Source organism: Felis catus, chromosome F2, assembly GCF_018350175.1.
Source record: "Felis catus isolate Fca126 chromosome F2, F.catus_Fca126_mat1.0, whole genome shotgun sequence".
NCBI classification, from domain to species: Eukaryota; Metazoa; Chordata; class Mammalia; order Carnivora; family Felidae; genus Felis; species Felis catus.
In genome coordinates, this window is record NC_058385.1 from 80,444,679 (window position 1) to 80,471,547 (window position 26,869).

The 26,869-nt window shown below is 45.6% G+C and overlaps 1 protein-coding gene across 28 annotated transcripts in view; it reads right to left on the minus strand.

Annotated features, from left to right (window-relative positions):
* Positions 1 to 26,869, minus strand: part of PTK2 (protein tyrosine kinase 2) — a 258,384-nt gene that overhangs the window by 163,871 nt on the left and 67,644 nt on the right. For 27 of the 28 annotated variants that reach the window (XM_045049564.1, XM_045049561.1, XM_023248624.2 and 24 more), the window contains one exon: positions 3,757 to 3,983. In XM_045049564.1, the coding sequence (XP_044905499.1) occupies positions 3,757 to 3,951 (195 nt within the window). In that variant the 5' untranslated portion in view covers positions 3,952 to 3,983. Of the gene's footprint in view, positions 1 to 3,756; positions 3,984 to 26,869 lie in introns of those variants that run through there. The other variant, XM_023248639.2, reaches the window with a different exon arrangement.

The window sequence follows — 26,869 nt, forward strand, 5'->3', positions numbered from 1 at the left end:
GGAGCCCCTAGACGGACTCATGGATGGTTCTCTTGGCGTCAGAAGCGTGAAGATGGAGGACAGGGGCACGCGCAGCCGGGTGGCACTCAGGTCCTAAGGTCAGAGGGAGAGCAGTCAGAACGGGGCACGGGGGTGGGAAAGGCAGAGCTGGTTAAACCCTGGTCAAGGCCTGAAGAGACCATGAAAACGCAGGGGAGGAGCAAGGGGGTGGCGTGCAGGCCGCCGCCCACGTCCCTACAGCACTTTTTCCTGGGTTCACGGGTCTTCGTGCCCCGTTATGTCTCCCGACTGTCTCCTCAAAGACAGCCTGTGGTATCAACGCTCCCTTCATTCCACGTCTTCATGATCAGTGCTTCGTCTGGAAAACTTCCGAGGCATGAGTCCCCTCCCTGCGCCCTCAGAAGATGCTGTTCCAGTGCCGTCCTGCATCCAGCATTGCTGATGAAAAGTCCGTTAAGTGTCCTTCTTTTCTCCAAGTAGGGGACTCCTCTGGTAGGATATGGAATTTTCTACACACCCTTATCACCCTGACATACCACTACAATGTTTCTAGATGACCAATCTTATTCAATACAGGCCAGCATGGATTAACCTTGACTCTTCTGGGCTGACCCCACACTGACCTCCAGAGTCACCTGGAACAAGCTCTTGGCACAGAGCCCCAACTACAGCCAAGGTAAGCGACGTCTGCACCCGTGGGCTGCTGGTTATGCAGGGGCGGGATGCATCAGCCTGCCAGCACCGTTCAGTGACCATGACTGGGCTATGACTGGCACTTGACTTTGGTGGTGCCTGAGGCTGATGATGCAGACAGAGCGCGCCCACACGCCCGTCTCACAGACTCCCCACAAGGAGGCTCTGGCCTCCTCACACTCAGGTGCTGCCACAGGGGCTGGGGACGGCCTGGTTGTGTCCCAGGCCCCGAGGCCTGCCCCCGAGGCCTGCAAGTGCCTCCAAAAAGGAGCCTCTACTGTTGCTGCTCTGCACTCTGCCTATAACTTGATGGGCTCTTACGGGTCCTGTCAACAACCAAACATGTAAACTAATTAAAGTGTAATTAGCACATACATGTAAAAGGAGTAAAATGTATTAACTGCATGAGAAATAATGACTTATGATAAGAATCCAGGATTTTCCTGGTAAAAATAAACCTTTCAACTCCTCCAAAGGTGTTCTTCTGAGTCAAGCAGTCTGTCTGATAATCACTTCCTATAGAGCACAACCATCTAGCAGAAATACAATGCAAGCTCCCTAAGTTATTTTTCAATGTTTAAAAAAAGGTAAAAGAGATGGGTTGTTGCAATTTTACTACTTGTATTTTATTGAACCTCTGGGTCAAAAACATTATCCTTTCAACAGGCAGTCAGAACAGATTACTGATGATACTTTACATTCTTTTTTCACACTAAATCTTTGAAATCTTGCAGTTTCTACTTCCAGAACATCAGCTCAGACTAGCTACATTCAAGTGTTCGATTGCTGTAGACGTCTAGTGTATCAGGCAGTGCAGCAACAGAGGGTCTGAGGCTAATTATTCGGTTACTTCGGACCACAGTGAGCTGTGTCTTTTCAGAAAATGGATGGTCTGGCTTCCTCTTTGCTACCATTATTAAATGGTCTGTTTGCTTCTGCCAAGTGCCTACACTTCCACTCCTAACTCATGCCCCCACCCCATTTCTGTTGTAGGTCATCAGGCTTCAAATGCTGCCACGTTCCTTCCACTGCGCTCCTGCCTAGCAATATATGCTGGTCCCTTTATAACGGTCCTCCGTCTGGTGCTTTCTCAGGGAGAAAGATGCCATAGGCACGTTCCGCAGGACTATGTTCTTCACTTGTGCAAATCCACCAATCAACTAATAACTCTGCATTTTCAAACGTTACAGCCTTAAATAAAAGCGGGTTATGAATAACAGCCACCTTCCATCACAGGAAAAGCTGCAGTGAACCAATGTCAATTGAGATTTCTTCGCCTCAAGTTGAAAATCATCAACTAATGAGAGTTATTAAATTTCAAAACATTTATCACCTACTAAGAAATAAACCTGGTTTTCAGCCACATGGATTTGCCTGCACTGATCTTCATAGAAGTTCAACAAATATGTTCTCATAACTCAGGTATGTGAATCTGGTTTAAATTTTTCTTCACAATATAAACGTTTGGATGTCTGGTAAATTTGTAACATTGGCTAAAGGCTTGACATGTGCCCAGCGATCACTGGTTCTCTCCTTGATCTTAATCCTCTTGTGTGCAGTACATTTGATACTAAAATACCTCTGTCATGGAGCCCTTCCAAAGTGCATTTTCAGATATAACCAATCTTGAACATTTGCTAAATGTCTGGTCAAATTCACATCTCTGAAAGGCTCCCCTCCTGTACAAATGCTGTGAAGTTTACTAATAAGGCTGATGGAATGCTTTAAGAAATGTCCTCATTCACCATAACTGAAATTCACAAAGACTAGAACACCTACTAAGAGCCTTCTCATAAAAGTTACATGAGCATACATTGTATGCTTTCTCTCCAGTATGAATAGTGCTATTAAGGTAGAACACTGGCTGCCAGACTTCCTACCAAGTGACTGTGTTTACAAGCTTAAATGTAAAACAAAACTATAGGAAAACTAGAAAAAGCCATCAAGCTTCGTAAGAAGTTTGTAACAAGAGACTATTTTATTTCAATTATCGCACATGAATAGATGTTAATACATATTTAAATACTGAACGAATTCTTCTCCTCTGAATAATTAGTCCATTTGAATAGTCAGTATTGCAATGTTACAGAGGTAACAGAAAATTACATAGAATTCAAATGTAGTACTATACCCTTAAATCTAAATTCTACCAATTCCTTTAACTTGCTTAAAAACAGTTCATGCGTATAAGTTAAAGAGTAGAAAATTAATTGGCTTCATTATTACGAAAAGATAGGGGAGAAAAAAGATCTATCTGTTCATCCTGGCCCTGGACACCGTCCCCCTTAACGACGGACAGGGAGTAAGTTGAGGGGAAGGAAGGAGGAGAAGGGTTCTGTAACACTTGGCCCAAGCGAGCACTTCCTGAAAATCGACATCCTGGATTCAGTGTTCTGCAATCACAGTGCTACCCTCTCGGTCCTCCCTGTCGGCACCCTTTGCCTCCGAAGGCGCCTCTCCCTGTTCTCGCCCACGGTGCTCTGCTCACTGACGCCCACGCTACCTCCTACGCTCAGCTACACACAGGCTTCCTCGCCACTAGGAGCCCTGGGAAGTGCACCCCGCACGGGACAGCAACCGAGGCCGTGGGTGTCTCCCCAGTAGGACGTAAGCTGTACAAGCAGGGGCCCTTTCGATCCCAGAGCTGTGACAAGGGTCCGGTCTGTAGAACCTATCAGTTTTCGAAGAGTCTATCCTATTTTGAGTCATGCAGATACCTTCAAGATTCACCTTCTAGGAAATAATTTATTTCCTAAGTATTAGAGTTTATTTTCATTGCTTTGTTCTCTTATATCCTGATGAGTTAAGAAAAAAAAAAATAGAGAAAAATGCCACGTCAATGGCATTATATGAATAATATATGGTTCAGTTATTATGTTCCTACGAAATTTTACAATTAAAACTCTGGTCACATATTAACTGCATAAATATTATAAAGAAAAGGGTAACATCTCTGTAATGTGAGAAAAAAAATTATCTTTTTTTTTGGTATGTGCCGTTAACGTCTGTGCCTATCTAACCTGCCATTTACACGGAGGATGTGTTCTAGGAAGACACACTTACCCTGACATCAGTAGCATCTCCGTGCCTGATAATACTGGCCCAAGTGGCTGGCTCACTGCTGTTCTCAAAATAATGAAAGACCTTCAACACTCGCTCCATTGCCCCGGGGGAACGTTCCACTCCGGTACCCAGATGGGTCTTGGTACTCGAATTCGGGGTGTGATTCAAGTTTGGGTCAAGGTAAGCAGCTGCCATTATTTTGCTTGGTGCTATGTATCTGTCATAATCTGCAAGAGAAAAAGAATCATCAGCATACAATTCTTGAGACCTATTAAAATGTGGTTAAAATCAATGAAAACGTGATATGCTGATCCTTACGTTAACAACACCGTTCTCCGTTCTTCCCCTGTGGTGTGTTATATGCCCGAGGTGAGCGTCAGGAGAACGGAGGCCTGGTCTACCAAAATAATCATTGTATTTGCCCACACCCAGGGCACTACCTAATTCACAGTGGCAGAATAAATATCTGTTAAATTTGTATTAACAGATTAAAAGGCCAGGGGTCCTAGTTCAGCTCTGTCAAAAATTCACTGTGTTATCTATAAACAGGTTAAGTTTCTACCTATAACGGTTAAGTTACCCTGTTTACAGATAACACATTTGTAAATGTATCATCTTTTTAAAATCACAGCCTTTAAATCTGTGGGGAAATCTCATAAGAAAGCCAAATATGTTAATTTTACTGCCTACTTTTGAAACCTTTTACGTGAGATACAAGTTCTTTCTTCACACGATAAAAATTCAACAAGAAGTCACCACGTGTACTAGGCACTGGTGATGAAAACCTCTCGGTCAAAGCCAGGTTGTCCCGTGTTAGCCAGTCCCTCAGCAGGAGAGTCAGACAGGTCACAACTGAGAACAAAACTAAACCAGAAAGTAAACAAATAAATGTCTGCTGGTGTGACAGGAGGACTTCCATTTGAATGTGAGGGAATAGCTTGGCCAAGACTAACACTCCCACTGAGAAAACTCAGATAAGTCACATTAAAAACCAGCCCAAACAATAGCTGGGAGTCTGAGACACCGTGAGGCAACCAGGACAGCAGGGGACACAGATGGAGACATGAAGAGATGACTTATCAAAAAGGGCATATGCCAATTCTGGGCCTTCAAGAGCGTGAAGATCAACAAAGAGCCACGGATGGGAGAACCCAGCCGGGCTTTTGACAGTGAGAGACCCAGTTATGAGCACGGGGCCCCCAGGACTCTGGTGAGCAGGACAGAGTGGAGAACTGAGTCACACACTTTGCTAGTTGTCCCCTAAGACAGTCACCAGTCCCGAAACTAAGCCCAGAGGGAGCCGGCGGCAGCTGAGCGAAGCTGAAGGTCGGCAGCAGGGGCCAGGAGTCCAGCGGTTATCCCCTCCCAACCTCCGTCCGGTGCAGAGGACATGACCAGCGTGACCGGTAACGTCAGTCTAACCAGCAGAAAGCACTACGCCCCAGCACAGTTCACCTCTGCACGGGGAGCACCCACTAAATACGCACGTGAGGCATTCGCTAAAACTGACCCCAAGCCAGGTGAAAGAGTAAGGTTCGAGAAATACCAAAGGACTAAATTATTCAGAGTATATTCCGTGGCTAGCATTAAGCTTGACAACAACAAAATAACTATAAAATCCCCGACTGACTGGAAATGAAGCAATGTATTTCAAGTAACCCATTAGCCAAAGAGGAACTCAAAGTATTTTGAATTCGAGGCTACAATTAAAAGAAAGATCAACACTACATGTAGACAGAGCTGTGCTTAGATTAAAATCTATGCTTTTTCTTTTTCTTTTTAAGAGTTCTATTTTTAAGTAATCTCTACACCCAACATGGGGCTTGAACTCACAACCCTGAGATCAAGAGTCACGTGCTCTACCACTTGAGCCACTCAGGCACCCCTAAAACCTATACTTTTAAATGCATATATCAGAAATGAAGACTGGAAGTTAAGTATCTAAATCCATATCTCACAATACAATTTAGAAGTCAAACAAAATCAAGGTTGTTTTGAAAATAAATAAATAAATAAATAAATAAATAAATAAACAACTCAACTGACAGCATCCAACAAGCCTGATCAAGGAAGGAGAGAAGGAAAAAACTAACAATACTGATGATGAAGCACAACAGAAGGAGAAGGTCGAGAGCAAGAGGTAATAACACAGTACGAGATATTAGGAAGAGAGTACCGTGAACGACTTCATGCCATGGAATACGAGAGTCGAGACACACACACAGCTCTTCGCAAAGTGCAGCTCAAGCCGTGGAAAGTGCTGCGGTACAAAACCCAAAACAGAAACACAAAGTCTAAATAGACCTATTCCGTTAAAAATGGTCAACCTGTGATTAAAATTCTTCCCACAAACGAATATTTGAATTCTTCCAACAAGTTAAGGAAGAATATTAATCTTACACAACTTCTTCCACTGAACAAATAGGGAACATATCCCAAGCTATTTTATGAGACCAGCAAAACAGTGACAGAAAACCAGACAAGGACAATAAGGGAAAGGGCACAACTCAGTCTCACTTATAAACACAGGTGCAAAAATCTTAACAAAATATTAGCAAATTTAAGCATTCCATATTTAAACATAGCATATTATGACCAAAAGGGATTCATTAAAGGGATACAAAGGTGGCTTAATATTCATTGTTAACAACAGCAAAAGCTGGAAGCAAACAGACAATCTGTGGTCCAGCCAGACAATGGAGTGTTATTCAGGGCTAAAGAGAAGTGAGCTACCAAACCATGAAAAGACTTGGAGGGACCTTAAATGCATATTACCAGTGACAGAAGCCGATCATACTGTATGATTCCAACTACATGCCAACCACAGAGACAGTAAAATGGTCAGTGGATGCAGAGCCGGGGGGGGGGGGGGGACAGGGATGAACAGGCAGAACACAGACAATTTTCAGGGCAGGGAGAAGAGTATGACTGGATAGTGACCGATACCTGTCATGACACACCTGTCCAAACTCACATCATTACGCCACCAAGAGGAAACCCTAAGGTAAACTATGGACTCTGGGTGATCCTAATGTGTCCGTGTAGACTTGTCCACTGTAACACATGTACCACTCTGGGGGTAGGGGGGGATGCTGGTAACGTGGGAAGCTATGCATGTACCAGGGCAGGGGGCACACGGGAACTCTCTGTACCTTCCCCTCGATTCTGTCGTAAACCTAAAACTGCTCTTAAAAAACGGTCTTAATTTTTTAAAAAGGCAATTAATTCATCATATTTCAGAAATGAGAAGAACCATAGTTGTCTTAACATATGCAAAAAAAAAAACATCTGGAAAGTTTACCAACCACTCATGATAAAAACTCTTAGCAAAGTAAGAAAAGAAAGAAACTTCCTTGATCTGATGGAGACTATCTGCACTAAAAAATGAAATACTGGCGGGAAAGAGCCCCCTGCCGGGCCTCCACAAATAGAGTAAGGCCACGGACGCCCACCACACCGCTTCTGACTGACATCATTCTGGAAGCCCTATTAGCCAGGTTCCATGGGCGAAAAGGGAAGTTAAACACCGGGTGAGAAGCAAGGAATAAAAGTATCATTATTCACAGACTGCATGATTATGTATGAAAAAAATCTGTAAGATCATACAGAGAAACTACTGGAATTAATGAATGAATATAGCAAGGTTGCTGGACGATCCAACAAAATCAACTACACTTCGGATTGCTAGAGCAATCTCTTTTGCTCCCCAAACTAGACAGTAAGGATGACTAAACACAGTACCAACTGATTCCTGGGAGGAAACACTACATCTCCAGAGTGCTCAGAAGAGCTGACATTCTAGCGATGAAAATCACTACTCCTAATACTCAGTGTGTCAATGGAGAAGAAGCCACACCAAAAACACTACACAAATATACTCCTATGGCCCCAAATCAATAGCAAAATCCTTCATAAGTCCTTAAGGAGTCGGCCAGATCATGTTGAAGAAGAGAAACCATTGCTCTATGACCTGAGCAAAGCACTTCATGACAAAATGTGATTTTGTTTTACAGTTTAGTTCTTTCATCTGTTTGTCAAAAATCCTATTTGTGCTATGAAGTCTCAAATTGGCAATATTTCCACCATCAAGCCTTCCGTGACTCTTCTAGACAGTTCTGTATCAGATTGTGTTAACCACCACCCACCTCCCCTACTGGTGGCATTCATGTTTGTCTTTTTGTGGGTCTTGAGGATTCTGAGATCTTGGCATCGAGGCCACCTCTCTGGCGGTCACAAAACCACAAAAAGTCACAAGACTTTGGTTTAGTCAGCGTGAGGGATGGTCTCCACCGTGGAATGAGAAGTCCCAAGAGAGGCTTTTGGCGACACTGACTATTCTGTTTCCCACAACTGACAGTTCCCTGTGTTGTCTGTGCTCCCGTATTTGTTTTTCACCCGTGGCTAAAGCTGTACAGCCGGGGCTGCCGGTCTCTGCGTCTCTAAATGAAAAAAGCCCTTCACCAAGTCAGCACAGAGACGCACACCCTGCGGGGTTCGGCAACCACAGCCCTCTGTGAACTGTGGCCAGTTCTATCTTCTAGAACTTTTCAAGGCTAATCGGTCACAGGCATCTGCTGCTCCCTGTGCACGCTACGAATGATCTTTTCCAAACACCTGTCAAAGAAGAGGAAATGAAAAAACTGTACAAACTGAGATGAGCTGCCCATGGCACAGACCCACGTGAAAGGGTCTTGGACCACCTGTGGCAAAGGACCAGTTCTGATTTCCAGCCTGTCACAGATCAATACTTACGTAAGATGCAATGAGAAGGAACTTCTAGGAAAATGAAATTTAAAAATAAAAGACAAAAAGCACAAAATTTCTATCATCAGAGTCACTTAACATAAAATTACTGGGGCGCCTGGGTGGCTCAGTCAGTTGAACGTCCGACTTCGGCTCGGGTCATGATCTCGCGGTCTGTGGGTTCAAGCCCCGCGTCAGGCTCTGTGCTGACAGCTCGGAGCCTGGAGCCTGCCTCAGATTCTGTGTCTCCCTCTCCCGCTGCCCCTCCCCTGATCACGCTCTGTCTCTGTCTTTCAATAATAAATAAACGTTAAAAAAAATTTTAAACATAAAACTACTGCCAAATCACTATGAAAGTTTCTAGCCAGATGCTTACACCAAGTTCTACCCCAATTTTGTCATAAATGGTGAAATTCCAGCACCAATGCCAGCCTGCCGTGCACACTTTGCTGCGCCCCCACTGAGGCATCAGAGGGCTCTGACTTGGCACACCGCACGGGGGTCCAGGGCCTCCTGTAAAGGGAGTGTTGACCTCGCTGCTGACCAGCAGAGCCTCAGCGCTCTCTTTAACACAGGAGACACCTCAAGAAGTCCTGGGGCCCACCTTTTTCTTCTCTTGGAGGAATAAGGACAATCCCAAGTCAGGGTGTCAGGAAACAAGGTATTGGGAAACGCTGGAGTTTGCTCTGAGCACCACCTCCACCCCCACGGTCTGATACAAACGTCCCATAAAACAGCACATGCAAAAGAGAAAGAACAAACATGTCCAGACTTCCTGAGATGGTACTCACTCGGGAATTCACCCGGGAACTTGCATGGTGAGACCCCACCAAGACAGCAAACTGATTACACCTGAAATATGCTGGCCCTTCAATAAAACTTGAGAAGCTTGCCAGAACTTGAGAGAAACTGCAAAGAATGCAAACCGATACAACTAAATTAAAAAAAAGTGAAGACATAAACAAGTCTGGAGAATTTTTAAGAAGTTGGTGGTGATCCTAGTTAAAGTAAACCCTTAAACAAACTAGACTGGTATAAAAACTTTCTTCTCCCAAATTTTGTTCTTTCACACAAGATCTGGGTTTCTTCACTCATAAAAAACCTAACCTGAACACCCTAAATTTCCTACACTGATTTTACTTAACAGAGAAGCTAACATTGCTTAAATATATACATCAGTAAGTGGCAGCTTCTATTTTCCAAGGGTAGCTGTACCGATACCTCCCATGCCCAACCCTGTTCTTCCAAGGTGACTCTGGATCTCTCTTCAACAGGTGGAGTCTCTGTTCCTTCCTTCCCCTCAAATCTGGGGGAGCCTCTGACTAGGCTAAGAAACATCCTATGCTAGGTATTAAGAGGCAAACTAGGTCCCCTTGGTTCTCTTGGGATGCTCGTTCATGAAATGGGACCGCCATGCTATCCAGAAGCGCAAGCGGCCCAAGAACGGAGCTCCGTGAACCAAAGCCTGAGCTGAGTGTCGGGCTGACAGCCAACATCAACTTCCCGGCCGGCCGCGAGGCAGCGGCACCCTGACAGTGGACCCCTTGACAGTGAACTCCCAGCTGGGCCAGCCTCGCGACCACCTGGGGGAAAGAGACAAGCTGTCCCTGTCAAGCCCTGCCCAGACTGCAGATCGGAACAAAGTAAGTAATTCTTGTCATTTTAGGACATTAAGTGTTGGGATGACTTATGATCAGCACCAGGTAACTGACAGAACATGGATTCAAACTACAGTCAGTACAGGTGGTTTCTCGCTGTGCACAGGGGCGCAGAACCGTAAGATGACCTGACAAACGTGGTCTGAACCACACCTGCCTCTTCTTCACCTCGTTCTAGAACAGAAGATACAGAGCAAGAGTCTTTCCGTTGCCTCGGCAAATTGTCACACTCCTTTCTAAGTTTTGGGCCAGCATCTAACATCTCGTCCCTGGTACGCTCAGTGTATCTCCAAAAACCCCTCTACGGTGAAGCCCTCAGGGCCATGCTCTTTTTTGTCACAACTGTTTTCTTCATTTATGTCAGCAAGTCCCCCTCTATTTACCAAGCCCATTTGACCACATTAACTAGACAGTCTGAATCAACAGCAAAGTCAATGTTCCTACAGTCTATTTTTTTTCTGTAATTCTGTTTCAGCTGGGACCCTGCAAAGTAGTCTGCACGGCGTATCTGCCCCACTGCACCTGCACACCCGCTACTCTTCACTTCCCGCCAGCTGCCGGGTTCCTGCATCGGCACGATCTCCACTTGTCACGTTATAGCCTATCCAAACTCCCCACACAGGCTTTAAAAGTTGAAATAACTCCCTGATCCACTGGCCAAGTTAATGAAACTGTGTCTACGGGTCCCTATGGCGGCTTCACGCAAACCAAGGCCTCTCCCATTCTCACTACACAGTCACCAATTTCACATCTTCTTTCTTTTTATAAAAAAATTGTTAACGGTTATTCAGTTTTGAGAGACAGAGACAGAGCGCGAGTAGGGGAGGGGCGGAGAGAGAGAGGGAGACACGGAATCGGAAATAGGCTCCAGGCTCTGAGCTGTCAGCACGGAGCCCGACGCGGGGCTCGAACTCACAAACCATGAGATCGTGACCTGAGCCAAAGTCGGACGCTCAACCGACTGAGCCACCCAGGCGCCCTTCACCTTCACATGTAAGCACAACATCACTTCCAGTGTTACCACTTCTTGTTTCAATTCTTCATTTCATCTTTCTTGGTCAATTCCTCCCTTTGATGATCCATTTTTATAAAATGTCACAGGGGTTTATCACTGGCAAAGAAGAGGGCAACGCAACCACACACTTCGCTGTGTATAAACTGAGCAGCAGATGCACAGTGGCCAGTCACGAACAGACTGTGACAGAGGTAGCGTGACTGGCCACTGATCACACTTCACATCTCTTACGTACGTAGTGATCTGTAGACTGAGTTTGTACTTTACACATTTACTCACAGTTGATATGTGTTAAACTGAATTTGAACCATTCTATTGAGGATTAGTATCATTTAACTAAGCCACAGAAATGGATATTTGTACATTCTAGAACCATGCCAAGCATGGGCTGCCTGTATAATAATTCAACTAATGTCTTTATTTAAAAATTGTTTTGGGGGGCTCTTGGGTGGCTGGGTCGGTTAAGCGTCCAACTCTTGATTTCAGCTCAGGTCATGATCTCACGATTCGTGAGTTCACACCCTACATCAGGCTTCTCACTCACAGTACAGAGCCTGCTTGGGATTCTCTCTCTCTCTCTCTCTCTCTCTCTCTCTCTCTCTCTCAACCCCTCCCCCACTCAAACTCGCTTTCTCTCTCTCTCTCAAAATAAATAAACTTAAAGATTGTTTTCTGAATTTCAGATAATATGGCAAATTAAATACATCATTTACTTTATTTGAGGTATCACTGTAAAAATTTTACTATATTTCTGATAATACTCGACATTCATTTTTCATATAAACTTTAAATTAATCTCTAAGATCATTAATATTGAGACCTGGAAAGTAATTGGTGAATGATTTTTGGAGACTTAAAAAAAGATCCTAAGGAAATGAGGAATGGCAAAATACAAAGAATACCATTTGTGCTGAGTTACATACAGTCTTACTTACATTTTACCTATTTAAACATATCTGTTACTGGGGCACCTGCACGGCCCCGTTGGTTGAGCATCTGACTCTTGATTTCGGCTCAGGTCACGATCTCAGGGTTCGTGGAATTGAGCCTCCCAGGTTCTGTGCTGCCAGCGTGGAGCCTGCTTAAGATTCTCTCTCTCTCTCTCTCTCTCTCTCTCTCTGTGTCTCTGTCTCTTTCCTGCTTGCTTGTTCTTTCTCCCTCTCTCAAATCAATAAACATTTAATAAGTAAATAAACATATCTGTTATTCAGAAAACCCACTTAACAAGTGTTGGTAAGATGAATAGGTTTTAAACTGAAAGTTAAACATGTTAAGTGCATCATAACCTCCTTGCTCATATTTAAACTCAGAAAGATAGAGGTATGTTAAAATTACTAAACAAGGAAAGGTTATGAATGCTAGAAAGAAAAGTAAGTTCAAAGGACCTGATGCACACCAGCTAGCCGTGGCAGTCAAACGGCCACTGGAGCCACTCGACAACAACATGATCTCTTCCCTTATCTTATAAAAGGAGGAAAACCTAGAAATAATTGGAAATAATCTTTTCCATATATCTAAGTAGCTCAACTCCTAAAGCAAATGTTAAAGAGATTCTGTCCTGTGATCCAGATGGAAAACGGATCCTTTCCTTCCCTGATATTACAGTCACGTCCTGCACTGGGCATGCCTAACACTGCTAAACCCTTCTCATTTGGGGACTTGGAAAAAACAAAACTCTGCTTTACAAGTGCTTTGTCAACTTACAATGTTAAAAGTGATCAAGGTACACTCTGAGCTGGATTTCCTAAGCAGACTGCTCTGCTGTAGAAGCCACCTCCGTGTGCTCAGGTGGCCATGCTGACGGCCCCTATGGGCACCTGCCCTCCCATTTAAGGCTTAAAAGTTAAAAATCGACAGCAAGGGGAGATAGGCCTTCAAGGTTGTTTACGATTTTGGCATGCTATGAAAACAAAGGGGTTTTCTCTGAAGACACCTCTAATTAAAAATGGGACAGGAAATAATGACTTATTTGAGACAGTGTCTTCAACCACACCGATTATGTGTGAAGCCTACACTAACACCCGTGAGGGTAAACGGAGCATCCCGGAGGCCATACTATGGCTTCTAGTATTTCCCGTCTCATGAAGACCGCTGCCCAGCTCGACTTAATGAATCCAGAAGGACTTAAATTAGATAACCCAAATGGCCCCAACAAAAGCGAACGACAGTAGACATCTTTCTCTTGTTGGTTCAGTCTACTCAACTGTTCAACAGCCGCTCCAGTCCTCTCTGCCCTCCTAACTTTCCCGTTCCCTGTTTTTCCAGAACAGGCACATTAGCCAACAATCTGTCCAACTGCCTATTTGATTCTCTCTCCCTAAAACTTTCTTTTTCTGTTTTAAATGTTTATTTACTTATTTTGAGGAAAGAGAGAGAGAAAGAAGATGGGGGGTAGGGTAGGAGAGAGAGAAAGAAAAAAAAACGAACAAGCGGGAGGGGGGGGAGGGGCAGAGAGAGAATCCCAAGCAGGCTCTGAGCTGTCAGCCTTGAACACTGAGATCATGACCTGAGCCGAAATCAAGAAGTGGACATTTAACCGTCTGAGCCCCCCAGACACCTCTATCTCTAAAACTTTCTAGCAAGAACCTTTGAACTAAACCTATGAACCCAAATGGTGCTGCATTTCACCCCAAAACTGAGAATCACATTTCCTTTTATCCGCAGTACCAGAATATTATTAACCCCAAGACACCTAACTAGGCTCTGGGCCCCATAACTAGCCAATGATACTGATAGCTCCTTGAGCCCCAAGAGAGCTCAGGGAATATGAGGAACAGGAAAAACTATGAGCCTAGAGATCAACAGTCTGGGCCAACCATCCTTCCTCACAGAGCCACAGACACCAGTACGTGATCTCTTTATTTCTCTCAGGGTGTTTGTATTCCCCACCCAGACCAACTTAAGTACAGACTCATTGTTAAAAACCAGTCATCACGTGCAATGTATTTGTATCCCCTCAAAACAGAACCACAGAATTAATGATCAAAATGAACTCTCCAGTTACTTGCATTCTATTTATTAATAGTCTGGTGTGAAATTTTGCTGGGAAGGGTCACCAGTATGTACGTATGAGGATTTCTACACTGGCTGGGAGTTCCCAATCTAGAGCGCGGGATCCATACGTCACAGGTAGCTATGGCACATGTACCAACCAAAGCAGTGCACGCTCTAAAGGCTCAACTCGCCGGCAAAAAGTTCACTGACTCATAGTCTTAGATGTTCTAGTTCCTCTCGACTATTTACTGGATCCAAGATGGAACTCTACGATAGGGATCCTGGCCAAATAATTTAGGAAAAGTGAAATAACTGATGGATCACCCCCCAAAAAAGTCCACTTTGGAATCCAAGAGGGACCAACGTGTTCCAAGGGACTTTTTCTCTCAGGCCTAAGCCAACTAGAAAACCAGCCGTAACGAGGCTGTTTCTTCAACTTCACAGTTTCTTGCAACTGTTGTGTTACCAACTTCCTCTGCTGGTGGAGAGCTAGGTATTTAAATATTATAACAAAGCCACTGTGCTGAGCTAAATAAAGATCCAGTTAAAGCTAGAGCAACACAAGGAACTGAAATGGACAAAAAGGGAGTTTGGAGAAACCATGATGAGGAAAATGGCCCAGAAGTGGCCTAACTAAAGAAGAGGGGCTTCCAAGAGGGCACCAGCCAGTCACAGGACAGACAAACATGTCACACACACTCCACCATTTCTAGGAGCACCTCCAGGAGCACCTCCAAGTAACTGAAGCTGCCTTCCCAGACGGCCATCCACGTGCTCAAGGCAAACTTTGATAACTGCAGCCAGTCAACCAGAGGTCTTTTCAACACACAAATATAGGGGCTCCTGGGTGGCTCAGTAGGTTAAGTGTCCGACTTAGGCTCGGGTCATGATCTCACAGTTTGCGAGTTTGAGCCCCACGTCAGGCTCTGTGTGGACAGCTCAGAGCCTAGAGCTACTTCCGATTCTGTGTCTCCCTCTCCCTCTGTCCCATCCCCCACTCATGCTCTGTCTCTCTCTCTATCTCACTCTCTCTCTCTCTCTCTCTCTCTCAAGAATAAACATTAAAAAAATTTTTTAAGGACACAAATGTAAAGATGCTGCTTAATAATTTCCATCTTCTCTACTCTAACAGAACGGTGACATTTAGTAACACAAGTGGATGAACGAACTGGCCTAGCCGTACGGTGGAGCAGCAGAGTGTTCAGCCATAAAAAGGAATGAAGTACCGACACCTCTACGACGTGGACAAACCTTGACAACATCCTGGTAAATAAAAGAAGCCAGAGAAAAGGCCACATACTGCATGGTCCATTTATATGAAAGTTCCAGGACGGGAAAATCCAGAGAGACCAACGGTAGAGGAGCGCTCGCCAGAGGCTTGGGGGGTTGGGGGTCGACCGGCAATGGAGCTGGACGGTGGTGCCGGATGTACAAGCTTGTGTGCATACTTAAAACCATGGAATGGTACACTCCAAAAAGGACAGTGTCGTGTTATGTGAAATTTTGTTATGTAAATTTGATCTCAATTTAAAAAAAATGTTTTTTAAGTATAATTTTTCTATCGCTCCAAAACTTTAAAAACCGACAATGCTAAGTACGGCAAAGCCGCGGAGCAGCCAGAGCTTCCACAGCCTGCCGGCTGGGCCGCAATCTGACACAGGCGCGTGGGACACAGTTTCCACGCTAGCCGAAGAGCTCCACACGCCCTGACCGGCCATCTCTCCCTCAAGCGTGTGCCGGAGAGAAACACAGGCACGTGTTCACCAGAAGACACACGCAGCATTCAGAGCAGCACCACACATGCAGTTCAAGACTGGGAACCACCCAAACATCCATCAAGAATAAAACAAACTGTGCTGTGCTCTTAAACGGAAGGCCACATGGCAACGAGAAACGAGTGAGTGCTACACACGGCAACATGGATCAATCTCACAGATGTTACGACTGGCCAAAGAGAATATCAACTCCCAAAATAGGCAAAACTGAGTCACGGTGGTAGAAATCAACGTTGGCTAGCTTCCCAGGGGCACCGACTGAAAGGAGCCAGGCTGTGGGGGCTGGTAACACCGTAAACACGGACAGGGGAGGGACCAGTAAAATCTATTACCAGGATACATACATGAGTCACTTCATAGTACACGTGCTTTACTTCGATTATACGCCTTTATTTACAAAATGAGAACAAAAGTTTCTGCCAGAAGGCTCTTCTGCAATAACTGACCAAAAGCAACGTGCAATACTAAAGAGCACTGGCCAAAATTGTTGCCTGAGCCACAGTTACCAATCCAGCCAAGAAGAAACGAACCTCTTCTCTGTAGACGTGAGCACACGGCATGCACCGGCTCCAAGCGCCCGTCTCCTTCAGCACTCTGACTTAACCGAGCTGCCACGCTCCCCACATTTCCTTGGTACCTCCTGTTCTTAGCGTCCCTTCAAAGTTGGCTCTTTGGTGCCCTGCAATGAGCCCTGCTAGGCGCTGTGCCCTGTACTGGGGCCCTGAGCCCTGAGAGCGTCACAGACAGTGAAGCGTCGTGTCTGTGATGTTTGGAGACAGAAGAAAGAGTAACTAGCAGAGGAAACGAAGACGCTGCAGCCGGTGGGCTGGGAGGGAATCCCAGAGGCACGGCTTAGAGACCAAGTCAAGGAAGGGGTCACCCCCACTAGCTGGTCCAAGGAAGAGCCGCTGCGCCCTGAGCCGGCGATGTGGTGCCGCGGGGGGGTGGGGGGGGGGAGAACAGCCCGGTGAGAGCATCCGGAGAGCGTGTGAAGAAAGGAGGTGCACACAGGAAACGTAAGGAACTCTCGGCACTTTGCTGCCAGGGGGACAAAGACGTGGGGGCCCGCCTGAAGAGAATGCGGGGTGCTCCTGCCGGCCCCGCCGGGTGGCACGTGAAGGCCACACAACAAACACACTGACTGGAAACCAGGCCAGGCGACCTGGCAGATGTTCAGTAACTACTTAATGAAAACCCCACTTTCCTCGAAAACAGTATATGCTAAGCCTCTATTCAGTAAGACAAAACTGCAGCACCTTGCGGGCTCTGTCAGTAGAGCATGTGACTAGATCTCAGGGTTGTGAGTTCAAGGACCACGCTGGGAGTAGAGCTTACTTAAAGAGAAAAAAAAAAAAAAGACAAAATTGAGTCCAGTATTACAAGGTAAAAACACAAGAAGCCTTTTACTGAATATTGCCAATGCATCAGGTACCTAAGCAGTTTCGTAGTGTGTATTATCTCATTTAGAACTTTGCGTGACAAGTTACATTAGGAGTAGCTAAGGCATCACGATGCTGAGCTAGGACTCTGGGTTGGCTTTAAGTCCTGCTCCACAAATACACTCTGTTAGTATGTCAACAGGTCATTTGACCTATTTTTTGAACTGCAGTGTGGCGACGGCATTGATTTCACAGGACTATCACAAGGATTAAATAGAAACACATGGACAAAGACCACGTGACCCAGAGTGCGTCGTGTGTATGACGAGGAAGATGATGCCAACAATTAAGCAGCAAACACCTGCACACCAGCCACTACGTGGCAGGGCCGCTCTGGTAATTCACTGGGTCCGTCTGATCCACACACCCGCCCCGTACGGTAGCTCCGACTGTGAGCCCGGACCCCGAGGCTCCGAGAGGCTAAGCGACGGGCCCAGCATCACACAGCTATGCGTGCCGGCACCACAGCCCGCTCTCGTCTCCACACCAGACACTTGCTCCTCCGAGCCCGGTCCACGGACTAGCAGCACAGACAGCATCCAGAGTTGGTAAGAATCCCACCACAAACCTACTTCGCAAGGATCTGGGCTTCAAAATCACCACGTGACCCCTGTGCAAGTTTTGTCTGGGAAACACAGCACCGCGACACCTGTATCAAAACTATCAAGTTACATTATGATTTACCAGTTCATCCCCACCCCCGACCAAAGTATTATACTAGACTACGTATAAGGTGCTTTCCTGGACATCAGGACAGAATAAAGAGACAGACCGATCATCAGGACAGCACATAGTCCCTGCCCCTACGGCCCTCATTAGAAAGACCATCGCAGACAAGTACACGAAGAACATGGTGCTGAGGGAGATGCTGGGAAAACAGCATCACCCAGACTCGGGGCATGGTCGAGTTCCTACAGAATAGGACTTGGTCCAAGTTGGGATCTGGAGAATAGGTACGTCAAACCCAACAGAAGACATGTCTGCCGGGAGAGGTCAACGATCCAGGTAGTCAATGCAAAGGCCAACGTGGCTTTAATTCAAACGGAAGGGAACGGAGACAAGGCCAGCTCCAGAGGCAGGTGGGAGCCTGGCTGGTGTCAGGATATGCACCCGGGCAGCAAGTAAGTCCGTGCAGACCAATCAGAAAGCTTTTGTTACAACCCGGGCAACATTAACCATGGCCCACGAAGTGGAAACATTTGAGAGCCGCAGAAAAGTCAAAAGCATAGGGGTTGGACTAACTTGCATGCATAAGATTAAAGGAAAGGCAGGGGCGCCCGGGGGGCTCAGGTCATGATCTTGCGGTTCATGGGTTCGAGCCCTGCGTCGGGCTCTGTGCTGACAGCTCAGAGCCTGGAGCCTGCTTCGGATTCTGTGTCTCTCTCTCTCTCTCTCTCTCTCTCTCTCTCTCTCTCTCCCCCACTCACAATCCTTTCTCTCTCAAAAATCAATAAATATTTTAAAAATTAAAAAAAAGAAGATTAAAGGAAAGTCAGCAACCATTTTTCTTGCTCAGATCACTGAGCAGCAGAGAGCCACCAGTCTGTGGAGATACAGAACACAAGAGGGGCAGATAGAGCTTGTCTGACGAAGGGGGATGAGCAAGAAATAGAACCGTTAATTCAGTCTGGTATGAGATACTGGGTACAACGCAGGCCTAATCGCCTGAACTCACGGGAGTGGAGCTGCGTGGTGCCTGGAGGTCAGGACGGGGGAGGAGGGGGCTGGGCGTCTGGACGACTACTCTGGGAAGGGGAGTAAAGCTTGGCGGGCCCCATCCGCTTTCAGGCTTGGGTGGGGGGAAGCAGCTGATATTCTGGCTGGGACTCTCTGAAGTCTTTTTAAAAACCCTATCGTTTCAGGGGCGCCTGGGTGGCGCAGTCGGTTAAGCGTCCGACTTCAGCCAGGTCACGATCTCGCGGTCCGTGAGTTCGAGCCCTGCGTCAGGCTCTGGGCTGATGGCTCGGAGCCTGGAGCCTGTTTCCGATTCTGTGTCTCCCTCTCTCTCTGCCCCTCCCCCGTTCATGCTCTGTCTCTCTGTGTCCCAAAAATAAATAAACGTTGAAAAAAAAAATTTAAAAAAAACCCTATCGTTTCATAATTATAACCGACTCTTTGTAACCGAGAAAGAGACATAAATTTACCTCTGGGGAAATGTTTCCACGGGTACTCTCTTTGGGGAGCACTCTGCCAAAGCAAAACAGCATAGTGGCAAAGCCCCGCACTCCCCCCCCCCCCCCACTGCCATGGAGTCAAAGTGCTGCACATGATAAAAGAGTGACTTCCCTCATGTGCAGAGACTGATTTGGACTTCATTAAGGGAAAAGCTGCTCCTGAGACAGGAAGGTCTGTATGGGGGGAGGGGGGGGGGGTGGAGGGAGGGAGGGGCGGCGCTTCCAGAGTTAAGTAATTATTTATGCAGCACTTACCACGCCAGGACTGTTCTAAGCACTTAAAAATGAAATAATTTAATCCTCACTTTCACCTTATTTGTCCCCACTTTCCAGATGGGGGACAGAGACACGTGACCTGCCCAAAGCCACAAGGCCCAGTGCAAAGACTCAAAGCCAGTCTACCTTGAGACCGTGAACTTGCTCACCAAACCCTGCCGCTGCTGGGTCTGCTGGGTCTGCTGGGTCTGCTGGGTGTGCAATTTCACGTGAAAACCCTGTCGCTATCGGGCCTCACTCCCTCACGGCGACACACAGCAGGGTGGCAGCACGGTACCGGCCCATCGTGTTGTTACCACACCCCGCCGTCATCGGCGAAGAGCCAGCCGGACTGGTGATCGCTACCGCATGCTTTTCCACGGGCTCGCTGCTTCATGGCCTCATTCACTCGTGCCTGTCCCCGCAGGCAAATGGACGTGCCACACCGCCCTTAGGTTAATTCAGTCTGAAACTATGGATTTCACCACATACGAGGCTCGGCACTGGGACAGGGGTGTGCATATGCATACAATCCCGGCCCGGAGAGCTTCCAGCCCGGTTAAGAGAGATGCGCACACACGTGATCACTTACTTACAACTGTAGTAAGTACTACGAAAACGTGGCAACAGTAGTAAGAGTTGTAAAGGAGGAGCCCTCACTCCTTCCGTTACCACATCACGGTTGCACAGGTGCCGTAGGGCTGCTGCAAGAAGGAGGAGAGGCAGCGTGGGGCCTCAGGGTCTGGGAACCTGCAATCTGGAAACTCTCACCCTTTGCCTCCAGAAAATGTTCTTGCATCATGTCTCTGGTGGTTTAATCCTCTTGTCTCTTTCTACAACTCTTGTTACTTGGATATTGGACCTTCAGAGTTCATCATTCTACTTTCTTTCTTTTCGCCCTCATTTTTCTTTCCCATACATGTTCTGCAAGATATCTTCCACATTATTTCCCACTGCTTTTATGGAGTTTATGTCTGCTTTGGTACTTTTAATTTTTCTGACTTTGACTGTACTTTTAAAAAGCATTCTGGGGGCGCCTGGGTGGCTCAGTTGGTTGAGCGTCCAACTTCGGCTCAGGTCATGATCTTGCAATTGACGAGTTTGAGACCCGCATCGTGCTCTGTGCTGACAGCTCGGAGCCTGGAGCCTGCTTCGGATTCTGTGTCTCCCTCTCTCTCTGCCTCTCTCCCGCTCATGCTCTGTCTCCGTCGGTCTCAAAAATAAAGATAAACATTAAAAGAAAAATTTTTTTTATAAAAAGAATTCTGGAGGAGTCTGGGTGGCTCAGTCAGGTAAACGTCTGACTCCTGGTTTCGGCTCAGGTCACGATCTCACGGTTGGAGAGTTCAAGCCTCACATCGGGCTCCGTGCTGTCAGCACAGAGCCTGCTTGGGAATCTCCCTCTCTCTCTGCTCCTGTCCCACTCGCACTGTCAATCTCTGTCTCAAAAAAAAAAAAAAAAAAAAAGAATTCTGCTGATCTGTCATGAATACAGTATCTTCCCTTAGCTCTCTGGAGATCCTCTACTGAGATTTAAATGTTTTATCTTGTTCTTTCCTTCTGCTTGTTGTTTCATCTTTGTTGCTCAAAACTTTTCTCCCTCTCTGTGTTTGGGCTTCACATTTTGAAAGCAAAGCCTGTCTTTGTTTATTTTTTTATTGAAACATAATTGGCACATAACATAGCAGTGTTGGGAGTACAATGTAATGATCCGATATTTGTGCACACTACGGAAATGATCGCCACGCTAAGTCTAGTCACCAACCGTCACCACCCCAAGTTATAAAACAATTTTTTTCCTGTGATGAGAACATTCAGGATTTACTCTCTTGGCAACTTGCAGGTGTTCAGTACCATGTTATTATGAACTAGAGTAACAATGCTGTACATGACATCCCCACAACTTACTTATAACTGGAATACTGTGACTCCTGAGCCCCTTCCCCCACCCCCTACACCCTCCCCTCTAGCAACCACCATCCTGCTCTTTGACCTAGTTTTGTCTTGTCCATTTGTTGGTTTTTTAGGTTCCACACATAAGTGAGATCATACAGTATCTGTCTTTCTCTGAACTCCTTCACGTAGCATAATACCCTCAGGATCCATTCACGTTGTTGCAAACGGAAAGATTTCATTTTTGTGGCCAAATAATATTCCAATGTACGTATGTACATGGGTGTGTATATTACACAGACACATACACACATCTTGTCCATCAATTCGTTAATTAATGGACACTTAGGTTGTTTCCACATCTTGGCTATTGGAAATAATGCTATAGTATACACGTATCTTTTCAAATGAGTGTTCTTGCTTTCTTTGGATAAATATCTAGTAGTGAAATTGCTGGATCGTATGGTTGATTCTACTTTTCACTTTCTGAGGCACTGCTACACTGTTTTCCACAGCGGCTGTACCATTCACATTCCCACCGACAGTACACGAGGGCTCCCTTTCCTCCATGTCCTCAGTAACACTTGTTATTTCCTGTCTTTTTGAGAACAGTCAGTCTGACAGGAGCTGTGAGGTGATAGCTCACTGTGGTCTGACTAGCATTTCCCTGATGATGAGTGACGGTGAGCACATTTTCATATGCCTGTGGGCCATCTGGGTGTCTTCTTTGGGAAAATGTCTACTCAGATCCTCTGCCCTTCTTTTAACGAGATTTTTTTTCTTTTGGTATTGAGTTGTACGAGTTGTTTACAGATTTTCAATATTAGCCCTTTATCAGAAATATGATTTGCAAGTATGTTCTCCCATTCTACAGGTTGCCCTTTTGTTTGGTTGATGGCGTCCTTTGCTGTGCGGAAGCTGTTCAGTTTGATGGAGTCCCACTGGCCTGTTTCTGCTTTGTTGCAGGGGCTGTCTTTAAACACCTGGTCGTCAAGGAGCCCTGTACACGCGGGTGACAAGGAGCCCTGTACATGCGGGTGACCCGATGACCCACGTGCTGGGCAGAGTCAGCCACTTGGCTAGAGTGTTAGAATGTTAGAATCTGTCTTTTCTCTTGGACCAGTCTCCTGAGAAAAGAATGTTTCCATCTCCTGCCAGGGTTGGGCGAAAGCCTCCTGACAGGACTCTAGGAACCAAAGAGAAAGAAAGCATGCCTAACTTCTTAATCGCAATTCTGAGTGCAAGAATGCAAGGTCTGTAGTAAAGTTGCTAAAACTATATATGCAGACAACCCACAATGGGGACAATAATTTATTGCAAGAGCATTTCAACTGTTACGGCTTTGAAGACTTTCACGGGTTAGGCACATCCCTCAGAAAACCAAGACGAAATTACTTCTGCTGGAGCCATTCATTTTCTTTCTATAGGCAAGACACCCTAAGATTACAGGACAGCTAAAACCTCACCTAAATCACACAAATAAACTTCTGAAAGAACGAGCCCAAATACAACCCTGAACCTCTAAGTGAAGAAGGCTGGAGAGTCTACAGAAGAGGCATGTCTCAGCAAAGACTTCACAGGCAATGACTTCTGAGAGAGGCCTTGATTGAGAAGCAGTGCATATTGCCTAATAACGTTGAAAACTGTGCTTGGCTCCCCCACTCGTAGCTGTGTGACCCTTAAGTTACTAGAGGTTTCGTGTCTATAAAGAAGTAGCAGTAATACCTACTCTGTTAGCTGAGATCATAAATGTGAAGTGCTTATTAGCAAGATAGATTAGAAACAAAGTTGGCACCCGCTAGGTGACAGCAGTAGTCAAGACAGGTAACCTGAATTCTCCAGGCGGATTAAAGGGGAATGCTAAGAGTTCTAAGATTGTTCTCTACATGGAAATCCTTGAAGACCCCCCAACATTTAACTGTACTTCATCAGTGCTATCATAGCCCTAACAAGTCACACTTCAGAGCTTTATGAATCCTTGTCAAAAAAGGAAACAACAGACCATCATTCCTACTATGATAGCATCTGGTAGGTTTGGAATAGATAACAAAATCCGACGACCAAATGAAGCACAAGTGTTTCTGAGAACTTCCCCTAAACGTTGCCCTATAAAAAAAAAATACGATTTTTCTAAACCGCAAATATCCCAGCAGTATACCGTTCCATCATGACCTTACATAAGAGTTAAAACAAAAAGAAAACCTGACAGTCTGGGATTGTTACCGCCTCAGTGATTCCGTCGGCTTCAAAAAATGGCTAAGATTTTCACGGTAAAAAAAAAAAAAAAAAGTAGTATTAATATTATGATATTCTAGAGGTATTTTGTTTTTCTTAAAAAAATTTTTTTTTAAGTTAACAAAAGAGACCTTGGGAGAGATACAACATGTTGGCCTCATCCTGGTTAACAAAGTCCTGAGTTTTTTCCTTGTTTGTTTTTAATATAAGACACACACACACACACACACACACACACACACACACACATAACTTTCAATATAACATTTTCTGGCCAATGTAATTATAAAGAAAATTTGTATTCACATCCCCTAAACTCAATTCATAACATTAAACAAATGTATGTATGAAAAAGTCTCAAGCTGCAATCCAAATAAAGTCTGTAGGACACTGAGATCACCTGTAAGTCTGGAAAGCAAGGTGTGTAAAAATCAGAGGAACCCTATCTGTGGAAGAGACCACGACAGAGGTCTCTCCTCCATGAGCCCTGACACTTCTTACACACCATACCACACAGACATTTAGAATATAAGCAACAGAGGGGCACCAGGGGCCTCAGGTAGTTAAGCATTTCACTCTTGATTTCGGCTCAGGTCATCTCACGGTTCGTGGGATCAAGGCCCACCTTGGGCTCTGTGCTGACAACGCGGAGCCTGCTTGGGATTCTCTCTCTACCTCTCTCTGCCCCTCCCCCACTCATCCTCCCTCCCTCCCTCCCTCTCTCTCTCTCTCAACAATAAAAGTAAACATTAAAAAACCAAAAAGAACATAAGCAATGGGGGTGTGAACAAAGCTCCAGTTTGAAATGTTTCCACCTGAAGCATCAGCCACCGAGGGAACCCCATCAGACCTTCCTGGAGGCAGAGCCACACAAAAGGACCGTGCCCACGCGGGACTTCTCCACTGCGACTCCGCACGCACTGCCCTTCATCACCAAACCCTCTACTCCAGCACTCCCAGCCTCCTTAGTGTTCAGGCCTCAACTCTCCTCTCCACTTGGCTGTAGGAAACTGTTGTCTTTTTTGATATGTTTTGATCTGCATTTTTTCTAACTAATTCCTTTAACTCAGTACTGCTTCATTATACATGTAATATTAGGGAACAGAGCGCACGTTTTCCACCTACAAACAACTGTTAACCATACTGTCTGGTAATCAAAAAACAGTATTTTAAGCATTTGAAGTCCTACGTCTTGTATTTTATTTACATAGAGTCTTCTTCCTGGGCTGTAAGGTGTCAGCAGCCTGGTTTAAGGTACTGTGTTCATGTGCAGGACCCTCCCTCTCCGTATAGAACAATACCAGGCTTCCAGAACTGCCACATGTGGGAGGTGTGTTCACAGCCCAATTCTGCTAGTTCTGGACTCTGAAGCCTAACATGTGAGACGCAGCAATCTGGAGTGAACAGTTCCGTGGCTTTCTAGGCTTTCTATATAACCATGCGCACACACGCACGCACACGCGCACACACACGTGTTGGGACCACAACTCACAAAGAACAGAACACACTTCCACCAGCAGCTCCCCATCGTATGGGACTGTGACTTCCAGCACTGCCACTAGAGACTAGTGTCTCCTAACTTTACATACGTTGGTCGCGTAGGTGCAAATATCAAGGGGACAGCTCCCAACTTGTTTCACTAGGACGACACTACTTGATATCAAAGTGTCACAAAAGGAGAAAAAATTACAGATTGATACCTCCCTATACAAAAGACACAGATCTCCTAAGCAACATATCGCACATCAAATCTAACAATATATAAACCGGATAATACATCGTGATCAAGTGGGATTTACCTCAGGAATGCAAGGTTGATTCAACAATCAAAACGTAATTTATCCATTATTTTAAAAAACAGAAAGTTTCTATGATTAATAAAGACAGAAAAATCACCTGACAAGATTCAACATCCTCTCATGATTAAAAAAGAAGAAGAAAGGAAAAAGAAAAAGCAACTCTCAGAAAACCAGGGGCTAAAAGGAAAATTTTATTCGAAAGAGGGTATCTACAAAAACAAGACAAACTAGAACTAAATCCTACTTAACAGAACATGACAAGGACACTGTAGTGAAGGTGCCGGCCATGGCAACAGGGCAAGACAGAGAAATAAAAGACATAAAGACTGGAGAGAAAAAGGGTTTGTTTTCAGATTACAGGACTATAGACTTCTTTGGATGTTCTACTCGCTCAGATAAACCACAAGAATAAGTGAATTTATAGTAAAGGCACAAGATAAACTAACAAGATAATCTACTTCTACATACGAAGCCAAGAACTGGACAATTAAACCTAAAAGCCAAAAACTGTCCTTTACAATAGCGTCAAAAAGCATGGAGTCCCCACGCAAAGATCTACTGCGTGAGACCAAGAGAGCCAGCACGCCTAGCTAGCCGGACAGGTCTACCGGAAGTCACGGCGCCGTGCACAGGCCGGTTCTCCCAAACCAATGCGCGGATTCCACACAGCCCCAGTCCAAACCGAAGAGACCACAAGTCTGGCAGCTCCGGAAGCTGCTGTAACGTAACGGGCACGGCACCCCCGTGCGAGCCTGCACGCTCCGGTGAAGTCCGCGCACCACGGGCAGGACGAAAGCACGCACACCAGAGCGTCCGGGCACAGCACGGGGCCGACGGTGTGCTTGTCGTCCTACTCAGAGAAAAAATACCACCGCTGGTCTGTTTTCAACCTCAAACGCCAAAATGCACAACAGGACTCACTCTGTACAACTTTTCAGGAAGAAACGTATAAAGACGCAAACAGATTAACTAGACACGTGAGCAGAAACCCGCGTTCTGTGAGCTAAAGTCAACAACACTGCAAAACTTACACAAACGTTACCTATAGTCAAAACAAAACTACTCCTGCTAATTGTTTTAAAAAAGTTACATTTTTCTCTTTAGCTGAAAACTGATAAAATTACAAAATACAG